Source organism: Microcaecilia unicolor, chromosome 2 (assembly GCF_901765095.1).
Source record: "Microcaecilia unicolor chromosome 2, aMicUni1.1, whole genome shotgun sequence".
NCBI classification, from domain to species: domain Eukaryota; kingdom Metazoa; phylum Chordata; class Amphibia; order Gymnophiona; family Siphonopidae; genus Microcaecilia; species Microcaecilia unicolor.
The window spans coordinates 104794181-104821035 of record NC_044032.1 but is presented as its reverse complement, the minus strand read 5'-3'; the positions used below and the strand labels follow the sequence as shown (position 1 = coordinate 104821035).

General features: G+C 43.4%; 1 protein-coding gene across 4 annotated transcripts in view; it reads right to left on the bottom strand.

Annotated features, from left to right (window-relative positions):
• Window positions 1-26855, bottom strand: part of IPO11 (importin 11) — an 813637-nt gene that overhangs the window by 663027 nt on the left and 123755 nt on the right. For all 4 annotated transcript variants that reach the window (XM_030193171.1, XM_030193174.1, XM_030193172.1 and 1 more), the window contains 2 exons: window positions 12189-12341; window positions 981-1024 (listed from right to left, as the gene is read on the bottom strand). In XM_030193171.1, the coding sequence (XP_030049031.1) occupies window positions 981-1024; window positions 12189-12341 (197 nt within the window). The remainder of the gene's footprint in view (window positions 1-980; window positions 1025-12188; window positions 12342-26855) is intronic.

Here is a 26855-nt window from a genome sequence, read left to right as displayed (position 1 = left end):
AAACCAGATCTTTAAAGACCAACGTGAGAAGTTTAAATTTAAAATGGGAACAGACAGGTAACCAAAACTCTGAGAAGAGCAAGAGAATGATATGTATTGTACAGCAAGGGAATAAGCAACATTATATAGCAAGTTGAAGACATTTAAGTGAAGACAGAGGAAGACCAGCATTGAGAGAATTACAATTATCTATGTGACTGATGCTTAAGGACAGAATAAGGAAATAAATAAGATGCAGAGGGAGAAAGGGCTCAACAGATCATATTCTTCATAGGGAAAAGAAGGAAGAGCAAACCAGAGAGTCAATCTGTGGTTTAAAGGATAGCAATGAATCAAAGGTCAACCAAAGATTTTATCATCATCACTGATGCCCAAATGATCAAAGGTAAATGCGGTTGCTAGAGGCCACTAGCACCGGACTAGTGCCCACATTTACCAGCACGGCATAATCAGAGTGTTCTGGGTGACAGGGAAGTTTCAGGGGACACAGATCACAATTATCTCTGTCTATGCACCAAACTCCAATCAGGGTTCCTTTTGGGTGGTTTCATCTTTTGGAGGTTTCTATGGTTGTAAAGAGTTGATGGCATTCTGTTATATGTTTTTCAATAAACAATTTTTGATATTAAAAAAAACTGAAATGATTATTCAGATAGGTTCTGGTTTCATTGGCTGTAAGGATCATTTTGATGCCAAGGCCTTTCCTGAAACCTGTCCGACAAAGGTGCAAGGCTAGAGATTTGACTAGAAAAAAAGAGAGTTGACAGAGAACAAGTTTTTCAGGCAGTTTACAGAATAAGGGGGTGATAGAGATGAAGCAGAAACTTGATGGGTCAGACAGATCCAAATGAGCTTTTTTTTTTTAGAAGAGGGAGGACAGTAGCATGTTTCCATGCATGAGGGACATACCAAACATACTGGCTTGAAAAGGAGTGAGAACCAGTGGGAGAGGCACATTAATTGGGACCAATAAAACTTACCCTCAGGCTATACTTCCAAGAGTCTCCTCCAGCTTCTTCCACTACTATACCAAAAAACACAAGAGAACATGTATTATTCATAAAGACCTTTCTACCAATCTAAGTCAACAGGAAAAGATATTAACGAATCAAAACTACAATGTATATTTATCCTCTCCTCCCACCCCACCCCCACGTACAAGTGAAAAAGACCAGCATGCATAGCCTCTAGTTTCCTGTGGCAGCTCAGAGGTACATTCTGCAACAATTTGAATTTTTCTGCATATTGAATAATATAAAAATAGTGTCAAATGAAAATGAAGGTTAGAAAATGAAATTTCTAACTTTGCTTTATATCTGAATAATTTATTTTAGTTTCTTGGAAGATTTGTAGATGAGGAATTTTTTATATTAATTTGGGGTTGGAAAAGAGGAGACCAAGGATGAGGATAAGAGAGGTCAGAAGGGAGGATCAAGAAATAGGTGCAAAAATGAAAAAAGGGAGGACTGGTGATACTGACAGAAGAAAGGATCTGGTATGGGAAGGCAAGAAGTAAAGAAGCAGAGTAGCCAGAAATTTTGAATGAGGGAAGAAAAGGAAAGAAATGAGAAAACTGGAATATAAATAATTGTACTTGAATAGCAAAATAGTGCATGGTGCATACATACATTTATTATATATTTTCATTTTAACACATCTAATGAAATCTAGGCACAACCCTTATAAACATAAAGTATACTTATGTAAATTGTATCATAACAGAGACATGCCAGACCCTTGTGTTTGAGAAAGAACATATTTAAATCTGTTCCAGTCAAGAAAACATACCACACTATATAGTTTGTACCTTGATAATTTTAACTCTGCAAAAAATGAACTTCATTTTGTCACAAACATTTTAAAATGGCACCAGGAAAAAAAAAATCACACAAATAAATGTCAGCATTTGTTAAATGTAATAAGTGTCTGAAGTTCTAGATATCTGGACATTCTAATTCATTTTCTGAGAAATTATTCTGAAAATAGTTTTAGGAAAATAACTCATTTGCTCCTTTGACATCTTAATTCTGATTCAGACAACTCTTAAGTTATGTTTTTTCCCTACTTGGTTCAGTGGTCTGTATTTGTTTCTAGCCTGCCTGCCGCTTCAGAACTGATGAAGGATCCTAGATCCTAGTACTCAACCCCTTCTTGCTGAGTTCCTGGACAAAGCACCCTTTAAGGCAGTGTTTTTCAAGAAGTCATGGAGTACTCCCTAGACAGTCTATATCGCAGGATAGCCACAACGGAAATATATGAGATAGATTTGCCTGCACTGTCTTCATCAAATTCAAAATCTTTCATGCATATTCATTGTAGATATCCTGAAAACCAGGCAACATAAGGGATACTTCAGGACTGGCTTGACAAACACCTCTCTAAGTGGTCCTTTTACAAAGGCATGCTGAAAAATAGCTTGTGGTAGTGTAGGCGCTGATTTTGGGCATGTGCCAATCCATTTTTCAGCTCGACTGTGAAAAAGGCCTCTTTTTTGCCGAAAACGGACATGCGGTAAAATCAAAATTGCTGCGCGTCCATTTTGGGTCTGAGACCTTACCACCAGCCATTGACCTTGTGGTAAAGAATCTGGGTGGTAATGACCTATGCACGTCAAATGCCACTTGGCAAGCGTCCGAAAATAAAAAATATTTTTCAGACGCCAAAAATGAAATTACTGCAAGAGCCATGCGGTAGTCAGGTGGTAACTCCATTTTGGCGTGCGTTGGACAAACATAGACACTTACACGGCTTAGTAAAAGGACCTCTTAGGGTGGCAAAGTCAAGCAAAAGGTCTCCAGCAGCTGCACACACTGAAAAAGTGGCTATACAGACTGCTGTACCATCCCCAATATTTAGGGCCAGCCAAGTTGACCAGTGGGAGACCCATCCATCCCATGGTATAGTTATTGCCAGAATTGCAAATTGTTTTAAAAAAAATCACAGACAGCACTTCCTGTCTGCTGACTGTAATGTCCTTGATAGACATATCCTATATGGGTGTGCAGCTTGAAAATTTTCATGTCATGTTGTTTCCTGTCAGGAAGGAGTGGGAAACGGATAACGGCTATTCAACAACAAACCGTGGGACACCAAAACATTGAAAGACACTCTTTATTGATAACAGCTTAAGATTCAACACTGCACCATGTTTCAGTTCAATGTGCCTGCCTCAGGAGTCTCAAGGTAAAAACAGAATCTAAATGTGGAGTGTTGAAAGTTCAAGGAGGTTGTAATGAGATGGTCTTTATAAAAACCTTTGTAATAATGCTTTATCAATAAAACATCTCCTGTGTCATTTACGGGACTGGTCATTTTGTTCGGAGGGTGGGAGGGTTGGCACTATCGTTAAGAGGGCACACTCTTCCTAAAGAGGGTATGCTATTTGCAAAGACTGTGCACCCATTCAGAAGAGAGTGGACTACTATGACACACAAAAAAACAATAACTTTTTGTGATTTTTCCTGATGATTTTGTTTGAAAATGACATGCAACAACAAAGGGGAATGTCAACATTTCATATGTTGTTTCAAAACAAATGCACATCCCTAATACTGAGCATTATATAAAAAACTGAAATGCTATTTTGGGATCTTGGCTGTCTAACATGGGGCCTTCTTTGGTATCATGGAGATCTCAGTTAATTCACCAAATGAGACTAGACAGATGCGTTATTAAAAAATTTGACAGTGTACCAGGTGCCCGTTTTCAAGAAAAGTGGGAACCTTTGTGGTTAACCTTGCCTTCCAGAGGGAGAAGTTCTATTCTGAATCATTAAGTTAAGCAAGCATGCTGGGGGGGAGGGAGGGGGGGGGAAGGAGTTAGGACAGGGTTGGTCTGGTTTCAGGATGGGTAGAGTTGAGAGGTTATAAGACACAAAACCTCTCACTCAATTTATTAACAGCACAGTTGTAGGACATCAGGCCGCTTGATGTTTTGTTAAAATTGATGTCCTATGTAAAATAAGCTATTAGACCCATGAAGGTGGTATGTGGACCTTCAAGGGTTATATGTTCTGTTTCTTTACAGGAGACTTAGTTTTATAAGATTGGGGGATGTGCGGGGTAAGGGGATAGAGTTGGGGGGGGGGGGGGACGAGATATATATGCTTAAATGGTTGTTGATGATGATGAATATTGTTGTCTATACTTTGTTTCTTGGAATCTGCAATAACTGGATTGGAACTTGATATATTTACTGACTTATCAATAAAAAGGATTGAAACATAAAAAACTGAAACAAACAAATATTCTAGTAGAAGAATGTCTTTTATACTTCCTACTGCTTATATCCTATCCCATACTTTGAGGACTGCTACAAAGGATCATAGTTAAGATCCCTACATATGCATATTAAGAAAGCATGACAAACACTATCCTAAGCTGGACAGTATGCGTTAAAAATGTGCTTCTCATTTCTGAAACACTGACTGTACACTGATCTCATGATGCACAAAATAAACTTACAAAAGTGCTGCCCTACTGATTTTGAAAATGTTTGCTGGTTGGCAGCTGAGAGATGAACTCCTACTCCTCAGCTTAGGAGAAAGGTGGAGAAAGGAAAAATGGAAAAGCCAAAGGAATGAGAGATGATGATAGAATTAGAAAAACAAGAAATGGTGGTAGAGAAGATGGAGGCCAACCAAAAGGACTGGAAAGATAGGAAAGAGGAATGAAGGGGAGGAATTCATGAGAACTGAAAGACCGAGACCAGCTAAGAGGGAGTGAGAGGAGAGTCTAAGATATGGATACAGACAAGAAAAAGAGAAATGAGAGAGGAACGAACAGAACAATTGAAGTTAAGTCCCTGGTGCCAGTGGCAGTAGAAGAAAAAGAATAACTGGACCCTTATTCCACTATCTGCACTAATATCTTGAGAATATTTAGAAGTACTGTATATTCTTATCAAGTTATACTACTGATTTAAAAAATGGAGAAATATATACCAAGCATTCTAATATTTCAGAACAATTTTAAAGCATGTTCATCAAGATACCAGTTTTTCCTAACTCAATTATTCTCTCCCAAAATTTCACCTCTAACAGGAAGCAGTGGAAACCAGGTAAGATATAAGATGAGGTAGGATAAGAGGAGGAAACATAGGTTCTGGGTGGAGTGGAAGACTTATATAAAGGGGATGGAAGTATCCCTGTCTGTGCTCCAGGCATATGCCACCCTTCATCTCACACTGATCTTCTTTCACTTCCCTCTTCTCCTCATCTGCAGCCCTTTTTCCCTTCCTGTCCCTATATCTGGGTACCCACATAAGATCACTACTAATCTACCTAGCCTCTCTTTCTCAAACTCACACTGATCTCCAGTTACAACATAGCACACCACGTTCACCCAAGGACCTCTTTCATATCCCCCAATTCAAACAACCCCCATTCCCTAGCACTGGTCTCAAAGGGGTAACACATACCATTCCCCTCTTATGCTGATCCAGGACAACAGGAGAAGAAAAGCAGTAGCACATTAGGCACTGTCATTGGCTCTGGTGGCCAGGAATCAATTGATCAACGGTGTAGATTAAAGTGGCAGACAGACACCCCCCCCCCAAAAAAAAAAAAAAAAAAAAGAGGAGGAGATTACTGGCCAAGGAAAAATTATGTATTACCTGATAATTTTCTTTCCTTTAGTGACAGCAAATGAATCCAGGAACTGGTGGGTTGTATCCGCCTACCAGAAGGTGGAGATAAAGAACACTGAAGAAAAGGCAGTGACCCTGGACATCCAGCTCCTTACCACTTCTGTATAGGTTGCATCTCCAAAGCAGAGAATAACGACAAAAACATCGAAGAACACTCCTCACAACAATATGGCAACAGCTGAACAGATCACCTGAAACTTCAGGGAAAACAAAAGTTATAACAACAGATTGAGTTAAATGTCCAATCTGGCCACAAATGCCTGTCCTCGAAATCTGTCTTTTCTTCTTTTCACTTGTTTACTATTCTGACAGTACTCATCTGAAACTCAAGAAGAAAACAGGAGGACACAGCAAGAAGGGTAGGGATCCTGGATTCATCTGCTGCGACTAAAGGAAAGAAAATTATCAGGTAATATATCATTTTTCCTTCCTTAGCCTCAGCAGCAGATGAATCCAGGAACTGGTGGGATGTATCAAAGCAAACCCTCAAATAGGGTGAGAAGCCTCTGCTCCCCAAGAGAGCACTGTCCTCCCAAATAGGGCATCTCTTCGTGCCGCAACATCAAATCTATAGTGTTTAACAAAGGAATGACGAGAAGCCTAAGTGGCCGCTCGACAAATGTCATCCAAGGTAGCCTGCGCCCAAGTCAAATGAGCACAAGGGGAACTCGACACTTGACAAGGTATGCCAAAGAAATGGCCTCTATAAGCCATCGAACAATAGTCGTTTTGGAAGCAGAATAACCTCATCTAGGACCAGACAAGAGAACAAAAAGATGGTCCGAGCACCGGAATTCATTCATCATTTCCAAATACCGGAGAAGGGAACGACAAACATCCAAACAGCGAAGATCAGAAAAAGTCTGCAGAAAATCCAACCTCCCAAAGGAAGGCAGAAACAGAGGCTGATTCAAATGAAAAGCAGCCACGACCTTAGGCAAAAAGGATGGAACAGTTCGCAGAGTAACCCCTAAGTACGAAAATTGAAGAAAGGGTTCTCGACACGATAGTGCTTGGAGTTCAGAGATCCAACATGCCGAGGCAATGGCGACTAAAAACACCATCTTCAGCGTAAGATCTTTATCAGAAGCCAAACGTAACGGCTCAAACAGCGCACTCTGCAACACGCTAAGAAAAAGGTTCAGTTTCCAAGACGGGCATGGCCGTTGTACTGGAGGGTGAAGGTGAAGAGCACCTTTCAAAAATCGTGCTACGTCAGAATGAGACGCTAGAGAAGAGCCTGATACACGACCCCTGAAACAGGCAAGAGCCGCGACTTGCATGCAAAGAGAATTATAAGCCAAGCCCTTCTGTAAACCCTCTTGCAGGAAAGCCAAAATCTGGGAAACAGAAGCCTGACAAGGAGACTAGGCCTGCTCTGCACACCACGATTCAAAGGCACGCCACACTCTGGCATACGCCGTCGTAGTGGACCGTTTCCGGGTCTGAAGTAAAGTGGCAATGACTAGATCAGAGTAGCCCGTCTTTCTCAGTCTTGCCCTCTCAAGAGCCAAGCCATAACAGCAAAGCGGGAAACGTCCTCCATTTGTACCGGACCCTGATGGAGGTCGGGCAACAGCGGAAGCCTTAGAGGCGGCTCCACTAACAGATTAACTAAGTCCGCATACCACGGACGGCGTGACCAATCTGAAGCTATCAACACTACTGGACCTGGATGGGGCCTGATCCGACGCTGAAGATATCTTATTAGGGGCCAAGGTGAGAAGGCACAGAGGAGACCGAAGCTCGACCAGGGCTGTAATAGTGCGTTGAGTCCTGCCGAGTCGACGTCTTTTCTCCTCCTTGAAGAACTTGGGTACTTTGGCATTGTTCTTGGTTGCCATCAGGTCTAAGACAGGAGTGCCCCACTTTAGACAGACCAGATGAAAGGCTTCTGTCTCCAGTTCCTATTCCGCCGCATCCAGGAGATGCAGGCTGAGAAAATCCACTTGAATATTGTCCTGGCCTGCAACGTGGGCTGCTGAGAGGCAAAGCAGACGAGTCTCTGCCCATTGGAGCAGACCGACCCCCTCCGAGGCCAAAATCGCACGCTGAGTAACCCCCTAGCAGTTGATGTATGCTACTGCTGAAGTGTTGTCCGAGAGAATCCGAACTACCTGCCCTTCCAGGAGATCCTGAAAGGATCTGAGAGTTAGCATTACTGCTCTCAATTTGAGACGATTGATGGGTCAACTGGATTCTGTGCGAGACCAATGTCCCTGTGCTACCCGGTGAAGGCAGTGAGCCCCCCACACCAAGAGACTGGCATCTGTGACAACTATCACCCACTGAGGAGACGCCAGGGGTATCCTTTTCCGAAGGTTGGCCGGATACAGCCACCAAGTCATGCTGTCCCTTGCAAGAGGGAGCCAAGGCAGACGACGTTGATAATCCTGGGACACTGGAGACCATCGCCGCAACAGAGAGAGCTGGAGTGGACACATATGAACCCTTGCCCATGGCACCACCTCCAAGGTGGCTGTCATTGACCCCAGCACCTGAACATAATGCCAGACCCGAAGACAGGAAGACTTTAATAGGGAGCGCACATGAGAGCAAAGCTTGAGTCTCCTGGATTCCCGCAAGACGACTCATCCCCGAGCCATGTCGAACACCCCCCCCCCCCCCCCCCAGATATTCCAAAGTCTGGGAGGGAACAAGACGGCTCTTGGGTAGATTGACCACCCAGCCCAGGGACTGCATAAACTCTAACACTCGAGAGGTGGCAGACTGACTTTCCTGCTCTGTCTGCCCAAATCAACCAATCGTCAAGATACGGGTGAACTTTGATCCCCTCCTTTCGGAGGAAGGCCGCAGTGACCACCATTACTTTGGAAAAAGTGCGAGGAGCCATAGCTAGACCAAAAGGCAGAGCACGAAACTGAAAATGACGGTCTAGTATGGCAAACTGTAGAAACTTTTGATGAGGAGGTCAAATAGGGATATGCATGTACGCCTCTTTCAAATCCAAGATTGTGAGGAACTCCCCCTGCTGGGCAGAGGCAATCACCGACCACACTGTCTCCATGCCAAAATGGCGCACCCATAGACACTCGTTCAGTTTCCTGAGATCGAGAATAGGCCGGAAAGAACCTCCTTTCCGAGGAACTACAAAGTAAATTGAATAACGGCTGGTGCGCACCTTGGACTGAGGAACAGGGATCTCAGCCCCGAGCTGTAGTAACGTCTGCAATGTGGCTTCTACAGCTGCTCTTCTGCCCAATGTGACACATCGAGATTCTAAAAAGGAATCTGCGACGGGCAAAGCAAATTCTAGCCTATAACCATCTCTGATGAGATCTAAGACCCACTGATTTGATATAATCTTAGCCCACTCTTCGAAAAAAAAAAAAAGGGTCAGCCGACCTCCTATGGAAACAATCGAAGAGTGGACCTGCGCCCCATCATTGAGAAGAACGTCCCTGAGTCTGCTGTCTCGCTGAAGCTCCCGTTGCTCTCGTCACTCCGAAAGGAAGGCCTCTGTTGGAATCTAGAGCGTTGAAAGGAGAACCACGACCAGGATGATAGCACCAAGAATCATGGAAATGAGATCTCGTAGAAAAGGAATGTGCAGAAGTCAGAGGCCTATCCTCTGGAAGCCGTGGGATTTCGAATCTCCCAAATCTTTGACTATATTCTCAAGCTCCTTGCCAAAAAGCAACTTACCCCCTAAAGGGAAGTTTAGCAAGATGTAGCTTGGAAGCCATGTCCGCTGACCAATGGCACAACCATAAAAGATGACGAGCTGAAACCGCTAAAGCCATCTGCTTAGCAGATGCCCCAACCAGATCATAGAGAGCGTCTGCTAAAAAGGCAAGCGCTGATTCCATTGGAGCCCCGGCAACCGAACAGGAGGCAGAATCTTGATTCTGCTCCAAACTCTGTTGAAACCAGGAAAGACAGGCCCTAGCTACATATATATGGAAGCCTGTAAGGCCAAGGCTGCTACCTCAAAAGAACGTTTAAGGGAAGTATCAAGACGCCTATCCTGCATGTCGTTAAGTGCAACTCCCCTTGTGATTCTGGGCAAGTCACTTAACCCTCCATTGCCCCTTGTACAAAATAAGTACCTGAATATATGTAAACTGCTTTGAATGTAGCTGCAAAAAACCTCAGAAAGGCGGTATATCAAGTCGCATTTCCCTTCCCTCCTCCACAGGGTCTTTTTAGTGACCGCAGTAACGAACGCGTCTACTTTTGGCAAAGCGAAAGTGTCTAATGTAGCAGAAGACACAGGACAGAGACGGGCCATAGCCCTCGCCACTTTTAACCCACTCTCAGGGTCAGCCCATTGAGCAGAGATCAATTCCTGAATAGAGTCATGCATTGGAAAAGCTTTAGAAGGTTTCCGTATGCTAGCCATTTTAATATTGACAGAAGCTGATGCCTGTTCCTCTGGATCCAAAATGTTTACGGCTTCCAAAGCCTGAGAAATTAGAGAAGGCAGCTCATCAAGATGAAAACTCCGCACAGCCGTGGGATCATCCTGCTCAGGAGGAAAAAATTCACATTCCTCCAAATCTTCAAGTTTAGAAAGATGAGCTGAATCCCCTGAACCTGCTAAAAGCGAAGATGGAGGAGAATGGGGACCCACAGAACCTCTCTCAGGCAAAGATAATAACTTTCTGCGTTTGACAGCAGGATCCTCAAGAAAAAGATGTGGCCCGATGTCACCCTGAGAAGGAAGAACATCTCTACTGTCCAGCAAAAGCTGATTGACCAACAGGAGAAACTAAGGAAGCTGCTCTTTTCATCAGATAAACCTGATGAAGGAGAAGTATAAACTCAGGAGAAAATCCCATAGGAGACAAGTCAGAGGAAGTAGAATCAAACACAGCAGCAGCAGTAGCCCCCACATTAACAGCAGCTGTGCTCCCCGATGCCCCTAAGCAGAAAGAATCAGAGGCAGAAAATGGCGGGCGGCAGAGTCAGAAGAGCGGGAAGATTCCCCAATAGCTTCTAGAGGGCCTTCAGCACCGGAGATGGACTCAGTACACTTTGCGATAGTGTCCCGCTGCGGAATGGCGAGAGCCGCAGCGGGAACATCTCTTAACCTCTTCCACCACCATCAAAGCAAACCGCCCCGTCGGAGCCTGAAGAACCCGCCCCCCCCCCCCCCAAAAAAAAAAAAAATACTCACCAGGGCTTAAAGAAGACACTCCCCGACAGCAGCGGTAGCTCTCTCTAAAGGAGTCTGGAAAGCACTCCCGCTCCCCACAGACCGGCAGGCAGTAAACACAGAGAGCACAACTCTGAGAAAGGCTGCTGAATTAAGCTTCTTTTTTTTTTTTTTTGCCGGCTGACAAGTGCAGTGTTGTGAGGAGAATTTTTTTTTTTTTAAGTCTGTCACACAGCACTGGGAGCTAGAGGAAGAGAGCAGGGGGAAAACAGGGTAGGACAGGGGAACAAGTTTGTCCTTAAGGTTGGCACCCTCGGCCACACGCCCCCAAGCTCAACTGGCTGCAAAGCCCAGAAGGCCCCCAAGAATTCAGGAGCTCGCAGGAATCCGTCCACCACCTGCTGGAGATAGAGATATACTGAAGTGGTAAGGAGCTGGATGTTCAGGGTCACTGCCTTTTCTTCAGTGCCTTTTCTTCATCTATCTCCACCTGCTGGTAGGCGGATTCAACCCACCAGTTCCTGGATTCATCTGCTGCTGCTGATGCTGCTGTCCACCTCCTGCTGCCCAATTAAACAAGTTGGGAGAATGTAGTGTAACAAGGAAGGAAAGAGTTGAATATGCCACCAGCAAGTATCCACCTCCCAGATGTGAATCGGCCCCTGGTCTCCCGGGACAATTTGAATAGATGGGCAGACTATGCAGTCCTTTCTGAAGTCGTAAAATTGCTGAAGACCAGGGGGCCTGCTAATAAATCTGCTCAAGTGATGCAGACAGTGAGCAAAACAGCCATTTTATTTCATCAGAAACACAGCCTGTCTTTTACCAACATAAGCACAAAATTTCTTTGGGGGGGGGGGGGGGGGGACTCTTTTGCAAAAAAGTGCTACCTTACTTTTGAAGTTTTTATTTTTAATACATAAAGTTTTATGAATTTGTACCATTAGTAATACATTTAACGTTGTGAAACTGCATGGGCATTGCATGCTGCCTAATCCATTTTAATCTGACTCTAAATTGGATAGGCAATTAAATATTCAACAACATTAGAGCACAGAACAAAGTTTTCAGACCAATGATGGTCTCTTTTTTTCTTACATTAATTTGCAAGACAATAGTTAATTTAAATAGCTATCTGGCTCAAGGTTTGATTAAGAAAGGTAAAAGGGAGAAAAAAGTGAATTAATGAAAAAAAACTCTTTATGTAACCATGTACAGAGAAATTCACAGCAATTTATCTCTTTGATCTCCCCCAAGCAAAATGTGCTGAGAAGCCTAATACTTTTATTTCTTTGATGGAACATGCGAGATTCCCTACATCACAAGAAGCTAATACCTCAAAAGGTTTAAGTAAAACAAAAAAAACAAAAAAATGAACCATAGCACCTACAAGTAGAACATTCATCAATCTAATATTTCTTACTGAAGCCTTCTGGATCCTCCTCCCACATTGTCAGTTCTTCCTCTGTCAGCACGAAATAGTGAGTAACCACTCTCTTGCAAATCTCCATCAAGGTTGTGCATGTGAAGAATGCTGTCTTTATTTTATGTGCTTCAAGGGTTTCAGGTCTGCTATCTGCAACAAATAAGTCACAGTTAAGAATTACCAGACTCATGGCTCTATATGTTAAAACAGGCTCAGAATTTAGGAGAGAAAAAAAATCAAAACAAAGAAGACATAAAATAACTAATGCTTTGAAGTGATTAAGACATCTGTCTGCTGAATGAGAAGTAATTGAGCAATTCAGCTCTCTGTAAGTTTGAGACATGGTGCAGGCACTTTGGGCTTGTCTCGCCATTTCAAGTATATGTCTCATGAGACTTGAAATCACAAGCGTACAATGAAGTTCCTGCACCACATAGCTCAAACATACAGAGCGCTGAATCATTGTGGGGAGGTAAGGAAAACCAGTTTCTTTCGCAGAACCACACACAAAAAAAACCAAACATTTTGATGCATGAAATCCCAGGTGCCACGGTGCAATTTCTAGGTGCCAGGGTAACCTGGAGCCTTGGAATTGTCAAGGCTTGTATAATGGATACAATGAACTGATAATGTATGTAATTCTGAGCCAGGAGAAGAAGTACCAACAATTACAGCTTCCAATAAAAACGTCAATGACCAGTTATATGCTTTCCATCTCCATGGAAGGGGAAGAGAAGGAAGATACAATGCAGGCTGGGGGGGGGGGGGCAGAAAACAGGTATAGTAATTAACAACTGAGCACAACGGTTGCACCCTGTTCCCATATTAAGAACTGAACGGAGCAGGTTTTGACAGATACAGAATCAGATTAAACTTCATGTGAGGGACTTCCAGCAGAATCATCTAACAACAACATTTTGTGACCAAGGATGGTCTAGAAAATTTGTTGCTATTATGTTGGCTGTTGTGGTAGGAAGCAGGGCTGTGGAGTCTGACTCCACCCAAAATTGCTTCTGACTCAGTCTGTTAAAAAAAAAAATCCACCGATTCCGACTCCAGGTCAAAATAAAAAACATTATAAAATATGGTAAATTTAGTTTTGTCCTGGATCTAAAGTTATATTTACAGTACTTTAAATTCAGAACAAATGTGAAGCCTGATATCAGTAGGAGTTGGAGTCAAAGTTGGACAGTAGAAAAATAGAGGAGTCAGAGTTGGAGTCGAAGGTTTGGTGTACCGACTCTACAGCCCTGGTAGGAAGCAATAATGCTAAGTTCGAGTGTACCAGAAATAGTGAATGTCGTGCAGAGTGTGAGGGATGCCCCATAAATGTTCAGACACGTGGAGGGAATTTTAATGTGCTTGAGAAGGAACATACTCTTAGATGGTCTTCAGCATGGGAAATATAATGGTCCCCTATTGAACAGTGGCATACTACATTATTTGCAGAAACACTGTTTCTAACTAGGTTCAAGGTGAGGTACCTCTATAGCACTGCAAGTATCAGCAACAGGAAAGTTACAGAAAAAAGGAAATTTATTTCCCAAACTGAATCCTCAGCCTCTTCCACCGGTGGGTGAGGTGGCAGATGAGTAGCCCCAACACTCATATAAGTAAGTCACCATGAAGGAGATAAAGTAATGTTTTGCAGCAAAAGTGGGGACACAGTGCCTCAAGGAAATGACTGAACTGGATCATCAGCATCTGCAGGTGGGAACATGGGATTTAAAGCAGCTGCTGCATCTTTTCACCCCCAATGATTAAGTGCTCTCCAGAACAACTTTTAATAGGGATATGGGTGTTGTCGTCGATAATACACTGAAACCTTCTGCTCAGTGTGCTGCTGCGGCTCAGAAAGCGAATAGAATGTTGGGTATTATTAGGAAAGGTATGGAAAAACAGGTGTGAGGATGTTATAATGCCGTTATATCGCTCCATGGTGCGACCGCACCTTGAGTATTGTGTTCAATTCTGGTCGCCGCATCTCAAGAAAGATATAGTGGAACTGGAAAAGGTGCAACGAAGGGCGACTAAAATGATAGCAGGGATGGGACGACTTCCCTATGAAGAAAGACTAAGGAGGCTAGGGCTTTTCAGCTTGGAGAAGACGGCTGAGGGGAGACATGATAGAGGTATATAAAATAATGAGTGGAGTAAAACAGGTGGATGTGAAGCGTCTGTTCACGCTTTCCAAAAATAATAGGACTAGGGGGCATGCGATGAAACTACAGTGTAGTAAGTTTAAAACAAATCGGAGAAAATGTTTCTTCACCCAGCGCGTAAAACTCTGGAATTCATTGCCGGAGAACATGGTGAAGGCGGTTAGCTTGGAAGAGTTTAAAAAGGGGTTAGACGGTTTCCTAAAGGACAAGTCCATAAACCGCTACTAAATGGACTTGGGAAAAATCCACAATTCCAGGAATAACAACATGTATAGAATGTTTGTACGTTGGGAAGCCAGGTGCCCTTGGCTGTCGTGGATAGGATGCTGGGCTCGATGGACCCTTGGTCTTTTCCCAGTGTGGCATTACTTATGTACTAATACGCTGATGATCCCCAGCTTCCATAACCAATGTCATGCTGGACGTCAGGCACAGCTGTTCAAATACTGTAGTAGCGTGCGTTTCACCAGTGACATCAGAACACCACACAGGTTTACAACTTTCTGATGGCATACTGAACAAGTTAGTGGCAGGCTTCAGGTATAATGGGGGTGGACCAGAGGCAATGTATAGGTGGGCTGTGTTGCACACCCAAATGATGAATGCTACCCATCACTGGCCCCTATCTTAGCAGAAATAAAGACAATGAAGGAGGGTTGGTGGCTAGGCTGGAGAAAAACAACTCTGGTTTCAAGTTATTTTGTAACAAACAGTGGCAAGAAAACAACTAAGGCAATGAAGGAAGGGGGCTTTGATGGGAATCAATATTCTGTACCACTTTGCTACACATGGCAGTAAGAGGTCACTTGGTACTAAGCAGCAAGGGATGTGGCAGTCCCATTCTGAAGCTGATTCAGAATTGCTGAAAAACTGCCAGGTTATTTCTACCAGTGTCTAAAGGGTGAGCAGGAACAGGCAGTATTAGGCACATTTATTTATTTATAAACTTTTGCTTCGCTTACCTCTAACCCCCTAATTCTATAAAAGTCACCAAAACTTTTGTGCACAAATTTAGTATGCGTCCAATTTCTGCACACAATTTAATTGAATGAGCCAATTAATAATTTACTGTTTTTTTAAGAAGCAATTATTGATGCTAATTAAAATCAATTAACATGTACATTCCTACATTTTGTGTGTGCCCTGAAAAAGGGGGTGTGGAAGTGGGAAGGTCATGGGTATTTTGGGGCAGAGCGTGAATTTCAGTTACACATGCAATAATAGAATAAGGGGATTCTGCACGTAAATTTAGGTGGGGGCATTTGCACCACATTTTCATTTGTGCAAATGGACATGCCTAAATTTATGTATGACCCCCCTGCACTTGTGCTATTCTGTGCATTGCGCTTAACTTTAGGCACAGTTTATAGAATAGAACTGAAGCGGGGGGGGGGGGGGTTCGGTGTCAATTATTTTTAGGTGTGATTCATAGAATTCACCTCTAGCTTACAAAAATCATAAGCATACATATTTCAATAAAAACAAAAAAGCACACAAAACATACATCATTAAAAAAAATCTGATGTCACTGCTATCTGCCTTTCTAAATCACAATAATTTCCAGATGTCACTTATCTGTTCCCCAAAAAAATCATTTACATCGTGGGAAAAGCCTGCAGAAACAAACAAGTTTTTAAGATCTTAAACTGTTGCAAAGTTGTACAAAATCTGCCATCCTGAATAAGGACATGCATAAGTACTCCTAAAGCTGGAGCAACAGAGAGCCCATCATTACATATCAATATCACTGCAATTTAAGGTTTGGACAAATATGACTCGGGTAAAAGAAGTCCCTGAAGTCCTTCTAGGATGCCACAAAGAAACTAAGCTCAAGCAGGGCCATGGTGGGTATGGTCATTCAAATATTAAAGAATATCCTGATGGTGAAGTTAAAAGAACACTTGAAAGAGAATGGGATTAACACCAGAGGTGTTAGTAGTGGTGGACTCCTTGCAGGTGAAGTACAAAAAAAAGGTGAAATCACTCATCAAAGAGGATGCTTACAAATTAGCAATCCTGTGCAACCTATAGATGAAAGAAAGTAGATCATCCAGTGCAATACACTGATTCAGTGAAGGGGATAAGCTAATAATTCAAAAATTCACTTCAATTAGCATACTGAGGAAGTAGTAGCAGCTGAGAAGTCAATGCAGTAAGCTGTGCTACCATTTAGTGCAGCGCTTTACTCTTGATTTTCAAGTTCTAAATCTTACTACTACTACTACTTAACATTTCTAAAGCGCTACTAGGGTTACGCAGCGCTGTACAATTTAACATAAAAGGACAGGCCCTGCTCAAAGAGCTTACAATCTAAAGGACAAGTGAGTAGTCAATTCGATAGGGGCAGTCAAATTGGGGCAGTCTGGATATCCTGAAGGTAAGAGTTAGGTGCCGAAAGCAGCATTGAAGATGTGGGCTTTAAGCAGAGACTTGAAGATGGCCAGGGAGGGGGCTTGACGTAAGGGCTCAGAAAGGTTGTTCCAGGCATAGGGTGAGGCAAGGCAGAATGGGCGGAGCCTGGAGTTGGCAGTGGTGGAGAAGGGTACTGAGAGGAGGGATTTGTCCTGTGAACGGAGGTTTCGGGTGGGAACATAAGGGGAGATGAGGGTAGAGAGGTAGTGAGGGGCAGCAGATTGAGTACATTTGTAGGTAAGAAGGAGAAGCTTGAACTGAATGCGGTATCGGATTGGAAGCCAGTGGAGTGACCTGAGAAGAGGAGTGATATGAGTATATTGGTTTTGGCGGAATATAAGACGTGCCACAGAGTTCTGAACAGATTGAAGGGGGGATAGATGGCTAAGTGGGAGTCCGGTGAGGAGTAAGTTGCAGTAGTCAAGGTGAGAGGTAATGAGAGCGTGGACGAGAGTTCGGGTGGTGTGCTCAGAGAGGAAAGGGCGAATTTTGCTGATGTTGAAGAAAAAGAAGCGACAGGTCTTGGCTATCTGCTGGATGTGTGCCGAGAAGGAGAGGGAGGAGTCGAAGATGACTCCGAGGTTGCGGGCAGATGGGACGGGGAGGATGAGGGTGTTATCAACTGAGATAGAGAGTGGAGGAAGAGGAGAAGTGGGTTTTGGTGGAAAGACGATGAGCTCAGTCTTGGACATGTTCAGTTTCAGGTGACGGTTGGACATCCATGTAGCAATGTCGGTTAAGCAGGCCGATACCTTTGCCTGGGTCTCCGCGGTGATGTCTGGTGTGGAGAGGTACAGCTGGGTGTCGTCCGCATAGAGATGATACTGGAAGCTATGAGATGAGATGAGGGAGCCCATGGAAGAGGTGTAGATTGAGAAGAGAAGGGGTCCAGGACAGATCCCTGGGGAACACCAACAGATAGCGGGATGGGGGTGGAGGAAGATCCATGAGAGTGAAGGTGCGGTGGGAGAGATAGGAGGAGAACCAGGAGAGGACTGAGCCCTGGAACCCGAATGAGGACAGTGTGGCAAGGAGTAGATCATGATTGACAAAAACGGCGGATAGGTCGAAGAGGATGAGGATGGAGTAGTGGCCTCTGGATTTGGCAAGGAACAGGTCATTACAGACTTTAGAGAGTGCTGTTTCTGTCAAGTGTAGAGGGCGAAAACCGGAATGAAGTGGATCGAGGATGGCATGAGAGGAGAGAAAATCAAGGCAGCGGCTGTGAACGGCACGCTCAAGTATTTTGGAGAGGAAGGGTAGAAGGGAGATGGGGCGGTAGTTGGAGGGACAGGTAGGATCAAGTGATGGTTTTTTGAGGAGAGGTTTGACTACGGCGTGCTTGAAGGTGTCAGGGACAGTTGCAGTGGAGAGAGAGAGGTTGAGGATATGACAGATGGAGGGGGTGACAGTATGAGAGATGGTGTTAAGTAAGTTGGTAGGGATGGGATCAGAGGAACAGGTGGTACTTTTCGAGGAGGAAAAAAGGCGAGCGGTTTCCTCCTCGGTGATGTCAGGAAAGGAGGAGAAAGAGAAAGAGACCTGGGTTGGTTGGTCGAGGGTTGAAGGGTGAAAAGGAGGAGATAGTTTGGTAGTGAACTCAAGGTTGATCTTTTGCACCTTGTCGCGGAAGTAATCGGCCAGTGATTGAGGAAAGAGTGAGGGGGGGGGGTAGGAGCGGAGGCCTCTTTGAGGAGGGAGTTAAGGGTGGCGAAGAGACGACGGGGGTTGGAGCTGAGAGAATTGGTCAGTTGGGTGTAATAGTCCTGTTTGGCAAGGAATAGGGAGGAGTGGAAGGAGGATAGCATGAATTTGTAGTGAAGGAAATCTGAATGGGTGCAAGATTTCCTCAAGAGGCGTTCGGCAGATCGGGCGCAGGAACGAAGGTAGCGGATGCAAAGGGTCAGCCAAGGCTGGGGATTAGTACACTTTGTGGGATGGGAGGTGGATGGAGCGAGGGTGTCCAGAGCAGAGGAGAGAGTGGCATTGTATGCGGCGACAGACTCGGAGGACAAGATGGAGAGGAGGAGATTGGAGATACAAGAGGATAAGGTAGGAGAGTCAATAGCCTGGAGATTCCTGGAGGTAGTGGTTAGAGTTGGACGGGGCTGAGGTGGGGGGTGAAGAAGTGTGAAGGTGATCAGGCGATGATCCGAGATAGGAAGAGCTGAAGTGTGGAAATTGGAGGGGGAGCCGGAGGAGGAGAGGACGAGGTCAAGACAATGGCCGTCTCGGTGAGTCGAGGCGGTGGAGCATAGCTGGAGGTTGAAGGAGGATGTTAGAGTGAGGAACTGAGACGCGTGAGGGTCGGATTGGTCATCAACGTGTATGTTGAAGTCTCCGAGAATGAGTGACGGAGATGAGGGTTCGAGAAAAACGGAAAACCAGGCATCGAAGTCGGTGAGGAAGGAAGAGAGGGATTTATTAGGGGGGGCGGTAAATGACTGCCACTCTGAGTGGCAATGGGTAGAATAGCCGGATGGAGTGTGCTTCAAAGAATGAGAAGCAGTGAGACTGCGGTAGAAGGAGGGGTTGGAAACTACAGGAGGGTGAGAGTAGTAGCCTGACGCCTCCACCGCGGCCAACTGGGCGGGGAGTGTGGGAGAACTACTACTACTACTATTTAGCATTTCTATAGTGCTACAAGGCGTACGCAGCGCTGCACAAACATAGAAGAAAGACAGTCCCTGCTCAAAGAGCTTACAATCTAATAGACAAAAAATAAATAAAGTAAGCACATCAAATCAATTAATGTGAATGGGAAGGAAGGGAGGAGGGTAGGTGGAGGCGAGTGGTTACAAGTGGTTACGAGTCAAAAGCAATGTTAAAGAGGTGGGCTTTCAGTCTAGATTTAAAGGTGGCCAAGGATGGGGTAAGACGTAGGGGCTCAGGAAGTTTATTCCAGGCATAGGGTGCAGCGAGACAGAAGGCGCGAAGTCTGGAGTTGGCAGTAGTGGAGAAGGGAACAGATAAGAAGGATTTATCCATGGAGCGGAGTGCACGGGAAGGTGTGTAGGGAAGGACGAGTGTGGAGAGATACTGGGGAGCAGCAGAGTGAGTACATTTATAGGTTAGTAGAAGAAGTTTGAACAGGATGCGAAAACGGATAGGGAGCCAGTGAAGGGTCTTGAGGAGAGGGGTAGTATGAGTAAGGCGACCCTGGCGGAAGACGAGACGGGCAGCAGAGTTTTGAACCGACTGGAAAGGGGAGAGGTGACTAAGTGGGAGGCCAGCAAGAAGCAGATTGCAGTAGTCTAAATGAGAGGTGACAAGGGTGTGGATGAGGGTTTTGGTAGAGTGCTCGGAAAGAAAGGGGCGGATTTTACGGATGTTGTAAAGAAAGAAACGACAGGTCTTGGCAATCTGCTGGATATGAGCAGAGAAGGAGAGAGAAGAGTCAAAGATGACCCCAAGTTTTCGAGCTGAGGAGACAGGGAGAATGAGAGAGCCATCAACAGAAATAGAAAACGGGGGGAGCGGGGAGGTGGGTTTGGGGGGGGGAAATGAGAAGCTTGGTTTTGGTCATATTTAATTTCAGGTGGCATTGAGACATCCAGACAGCAATGTCAGACAAGCACGCTGAAACTTTGGTTTGGATGCAAGGTGAGATATCAGGGGTAGAAAGGTAGATTTGGGAGTCATCAGCATAGAGATGGTAGGAAAAGCCATGGGATGAGATTAATGAACCAAGGGAAGAAGTGTAGACAGAAAAGAGGAGGGGACCAAGAACAGAACCCTGAGGTACGCCGACAGGCAGAGGGATAGAAGTAGAAGAGGATCCACCAGAGTGAACACTAAAGATGCGGAGGGAGAGGTAGGAAGAGAACCAGGAAAGGACAGAGCCCTGGAATCCAAGTGAGGACAGGGTATCGAGAAGTATGCTGTGATCGACAGTGTCAAAAGCAGCGGAAACATCAAGAAGAATGAGGATGGAATATTGACCTCTGGATTTAGCCAGTAATAGGTCATTGGAGACTTTAGTAAGTGCAGTTTCGGTTGAGTGGAGAGGGCAAAAGATTTTAGTGGGTCAAGAATAGCATGTGAGGAGAGAAAATCAAGGCAGCGGCGGTGAACAACACGCTCAAGTAATTTGGAGAGAATGGAAGGAGGGAGATGGGTCGGTAATTAGAGGGACAAGTCGGGTCGAGTGAAGGCTTCTTAAGGAGAGGTGTGTGACCACAGCATGTTTAAAGGCAGCAGGGACAGTCGCAGTGGAAAGTGAGAGGTTGAGAAGAGATAACCTCCATGGCAAAGGGCCGCGACTGAGGCCGAGTCGTCAGGGGAGAGCCAGGTTTCAGTTAGGGCGTGCAGTTGAAGGGAACAAGAGATGAAGATATCGTGGGTGAAGGGCAGTTTGTTGCAGACCGAGTGGGCATTCCAGAGGGCACAAGAGAAGGGGAGGGAGGAGGGGGAAAGGAGGGGGGGAAAGGAGGGAGATAGAGATGAGATTGGAGACATCACGGAATCGTTTGCAATCTTACTCCTGATGCAGGAAGAAAGATTGGCGTGAAAAAAAAAATCAATGGAAAACAGTGCTTTAGAAGTTGGCACATACAAAACACATAAAAAATAAAGATAAAATCTAGCGTAGTTCTTATTTTACTCTTTTTATAGCATTGAATTTATATTCCAGTTCAGGAATAACTGAGGCTTCCATGGTCGCCTGGGGCTCGCTTTCATATTTTGCTCTCCCAAATATGAGTCTGGCTGTTGAGTTTTGAGCAGTTTGAAGCTTCTTAATGATTTGTTCTTTGCATCCGGCATAGATGGCATTGCAGTAGTCTAGATGACTGAGCACCATTGATTGTACTAGGCTGCGGAATATTTCCGTTGGGAAGAAAGGTTTGATTCTTTTAAGTTTCCGCATTGAGTAGAACATTTCTTTGCTGTATTTTTCGCATGATCTTCGAAAGTGAGATTTCGGTCAATTGTGACTCCCAGAATTTTCAGGCTGTCTGATACCGGAAGGGTGTAGTCTGGAGTGTTTATGGTATTGGGTTTGTTTGTGTTGTATTGTGAGGCCAGGATAAGACATTGTGTTTTTTCTGTGTTTAGCTTTAGTTGGAATGTGTCCGCCCATGAGTTCATTATTTGGAGGCTGTGTGTGATTTCTTTTGTGATTTCAGATTTGAGATGCCTTAGTCTCTTTAGCCTTCCTCATAAGGGAGTCGTTCCATCCTCTTTATGATTTTGATTGCTCTTTTCTGTACCTTTTCTAATTCCACTATATCTATATCAGAATTTAACACAGTAGTCAAGGTGCAGTCAAACCATGGCACAATATGAAAGCATTATAATATTCTCTGTTTTATTCTGTTTCCTTTCCTAATAATTCCTAATATTCTATTCACTCTCTTGGCTGCCACTGCACACTGAGCAAAGGATTTCAACTTTTCAATAACGACACCTAGATCTTTTTCCTGGGTGGTGATTTAAATGAAATGAAAACTCCTACAAACACAGGTAACGGTGTCTTGCACACCTATAGTGCCAACACTGAAAAGGTCCTTCTTCACATCTGTGAAAGTCTTTTTGCACACCTAGAATCATAAGTGGGTTTCCCTAGGAAGATCCAAAATCTTTCTTTGGTATATAAGGCTTCATTTTGTCCCTAAATAAACTGAACCTGAATTCTAAAGCACTTTGACAGTAGAAATTTAAAATCTAAAAGCTCACTCTATATGCCATCAAGAGCTAAGATGAGATAAAGACTGAAGTGCATACTGAACTTTCTACAAGATTACCTTTAGCCTCTGCGAAAGACCAGTGCCAATGTATTGCAAATGTGCAACTTTCAAATCACTATGGCTTGGATTACAAACTATGGAAACAGAAAATGAAAGCAGATAAGGACCGTAAAGCCATTTAGTCTTTTCTATTTTATTCTTGATGCACTACCATAGACCTCAGTTGATCTCTAGCCTTCCTTTACTTCTTTGCATCTATGCATCATTTGAGTTAAGCAACTCCTGGGTGGGAGGAGGGGAGCATTCCATGCACCCACTGACTTGTTTGTACAAACATTTTCTACAGTTGCTCCTAAGTATACCTCCTTGGAACCTTCAATTTTGACCTCTTACTTAACAGTGTTCTTTTAACTAATATTTTTTCAGAAAAAGAATGCTCATGAGCAAGAGGTCAACAAATAAGGAGCAGCAGTATTATATTTTATAGCTGCAAGACTTTTGAGCAAATGTGAAACACTTTAAGAATTCAACAAAATATTTGGACACCCTCTGCTAAAAGCTTTTGCCTACACAGCTATTTCTGAGAAACTGTTTCCTTTCAAAAGCTGCGGGAGATGTAACTCTTGGGAAAAATGCACAATTTCTTTTTTTTATATATATAACTTTATTACTAGAAGCACATTTATTAGCAGACGTTCTACACTAAAGTTCGATATACAACTGTTCTCACGTCACAAACACCTTTTACACATAACCTATCAAATAATATCAGACAGTCCATCATAACTTCTGCTTTACTTTCACATGAACTACCTATCTAATTGGCTATCTTTATAACAGAATTTTTTAAGGGAGCCTGTCAATCAATCATCTCGCAAAACACCTGGCTCCAATTGTCTCTCCCAGTATTGTTTTTTATAACTCCAACTTTAACACCATACTATAATCTTCCTTTAGTTATTGTTAAAGAACCTCAGCGGTGCTCACTGCTACTTTAAGAAAGCAATGTTTACAGCATCCAATTCCTCATCGGCTCTTCCGATTACCTCCTCCTCTTTTAAATATATATTTTTTGATCATTTCTTTCATTTATACTAATTTTTAATCCCCATACTTATCTTATGGGTAGTGTCTGGCTTAGGGGTGGGAGCGTCCGACACGCATGTTTCGCCCTCCCTCAGGCTGTCTCAAGGACCTTCCCCCTTTAGCCGTGTCTAGCCCCAGCTCTGCTGCTATTTTCAAGGGTATCTTTGCCTAGGGGATTAAAAATTAGTATAAATGAAAGAAATGATCAAAAATATATATTTAAAAGAGGAGGAGGTAATCGGAAGAGCCGATGAGGAATTGGATGCTGTAAACATTGCTTTCTTAAAGTAGCAGTGAGCACCGCTGAGGTTCTTTAACAATAACTAAAGGAAGATTATAGTATGGTATTAAAGTTGGAGTTATAAAAAACAATACTGGGAGAGACAATTACTTTCACATGAAGCATGTGGCAAATGTTGTGGTAGAAGGAGCAATACATTTATCACATGTGAGACTTCCTTTTTCCCTTTATATCCAGGGATCTTGCTAGAATGTATTAATGCTCAAATCCTATCACACTAAATTATATGGCTTACAGGCATTTATTACCCAAGTTCAAAGTATTTTGTCTCCCTCTACCTAAGGTATGTTCTTATCCTGAAGTGTATTATGATTTAACTAAAGAAACACAAAAATGTGAATTAATCATGTAATCATTTTGAATGAAGACATGGTTATAATTGTAATGATCTCAATCTACTAAGAGAATAATTCAGGCAACACTGAAATACAACTAGAAGATTGAAATTCTAGTCATCACACTCATTACTGATATGCATATTCTTCTCTCACTATAAGACACTAAAATTAAAAGGAATGATTTAATCCAAATTTGGTGAAATGAGAAGTAGAGCAAGGAGGATTGAGCAGAAAATTGAAAAGTGTATTTATATTGAGAGAGAAAGTAATAATAATAACAGCAGTATTTCAATTTTTTTGCATTACTGATACAGTTTAGCTAACAACTGGTGAAAATTCAACAGAATATATTTGGCCTCCACCCCTTCCTCAGCACTCTTCCCCTACTTCTTCCTACCTTTCCTCTCCCATATGCTTCCCTGTTGTCCCCTCGCATCCTCATTGCTGCCTGCCTATTCTGCTCCCTCCCTCCAAAATCACAATTGTGCTTTTGGCAACACACTTAGTTTTCAAAGAGCATTTGCTCACAGTAAGTCCTAGCAGCCACAGGCAAACATCATGGACAGACAAAAAAATCAATACCAAAGTGTATTACACATGGAGTGGCATGGTACAAATGGGGCTTGAGATATCAAGATCAGTACGTATCTTAGAACAAGATCTGCTGGTGTAGAGCCAGTACACATGGTGAAATGTAGAGAATCACATGGGAACAGAGATGGAGACATGCTCTTAATCATAGGGACGGTGACAAACTGTCTCTGTGTCATTCTCTAAAAGGTTAAGCCTAGATAGAACAGCATCTATATAATGTTAGCATCACTATGTAGAAACTTAACACATCTTAGATAACTGGCAACTGAATTCAATAATAAAAAAAAATGCAGAAGCTGCTTTTGGATTTAATTGAATCACTGTTAAATGACATCATTTGTCTCATCTGCCTTTGATGTGGCAATAAGAGTTTTTTGTCTGCAGATCAGACTCCTACAGTCTGCAATATCCTTCCATCATGTGCCCAATTGCTCAAGCATCGTACTCTTACTGCAACAGATTCATCCATCAAGGTGCATTTCCAACACTTAATTGACACTTATTTTTCTGTTCATCCACTACACAGTGATGGTTCTCTTCTACACCCACATCTGAAAGACAATTCAATTATCTTCACAGATGATGTAAAAACAAAGGCAACTGAATCTTTGAGAAGGTTATACCAAAACCAGATCACAATAGAAGGCTCAAGTTCATCAACATCAACAACTTAGGATCCTCCACAATCCACATTCCCAGAATTGATGTTAGCAGTTTTTTGAGTGACTTTTATGGAGCAATGCCTCCTTTGAAGGCTATTGTTAAAGAATTGGCAGTTATTTATATTTGAGCGATGAAGACGATTTGAATTTTTTTAGGGGGGGGGGGGAGCTAAAGTGCTGGCCAAACTTGCACAGGGGATCCTGTGCATTCCTGCTACCGGTACACCTTCGGAGAGGGCATTTTCTATTGCAGGAAGGCCTGTGGAAGACAGGAGAGTTAGACTAAATCCTGAGACTGTTGATGATTTATTATTCCTAAAATCATAATAGTGCTGAGTGAAAAGTCCATTGAACATTTTTTTTTTTTTTTTGGGGGGGGGGGGGTTTGCTGGGTTCTTGAAGCCTGGATTGGCCGCTGTCGGAGACAGGATGCTGGGCTTGATGGACCCTTGGTCTTTTCACAGTATGGTGGTGCTTATGTACTTTTGTATGCTTCATAGGGCATATTCCTCCCCTGCAAGGGCATAAAGTGCAGGTTGTATTTTGTACCTCTGGACATTTTAACAGGGTGGATTAGGGTTACTTGGAGTAGTGAAAGTCAGCAATTGTTGGGGTTGGAAGGGTAGAGGGTGGGAGGGAAGGGGGAGGGGTTATTATAGTTGCTCATTATTTTCTATTTGTGATTTATAAACAACAGTTGTACAGAATATTGTTCATTTTCATACTTTAATAAAAAGATTTAAATATAAAATTATAAGTGCTTGAGGCTCGTACAGATGAGGACAGAACTCGTGGGGAATGGGGCAAGGGCTGGGACAGAGCCCACGGGGATGGGGCAGGGGCGAGGACAGAGCCTACAGGGGGAGGAGCAGGGACAAGGACAGAGCCTGCAGGGACAGGGACAAACTTCATCCCCGTGTCATTCTCTAGTGAAATGAAGGTTTATACACCAGCTACATGGGGCAGATATATCTCTTTTAGAAAAATTATAATCTAAAATATCAACAGGACAAAACTGGAATATGAACATCCCTGCAATACATTGATGTTCATTTTATGAAATGGCAGCATAACATTTATAAGTTAGAATGTTTATGTGGAGGAGTAGTCTAAAGGTTAAAGCAGCAGGCTGGGAATCAGAGCTGCCTGGTTCAAATCCCACTGCAGCTCCTTCTGATCTTGGGCCAGTCACTTAACCGTCCATTGCCTTAGGTACAAATACAGATCATGAGCCCACTAGGGACAGAAAAATATCTACTGTACCTGAATATACACCACTTTGAAAGATTAGGGACTTACAGATGGCACATAAGAAATTAAGGGTCCCTTTTACTAAGTGGCGGTAAGCCCAAAGCAGGCTTACCGCTTGCTAAACAGGAAGTACCGCTGGGCTACTGCAGCAGCCCGGCAGTACTTCTCACC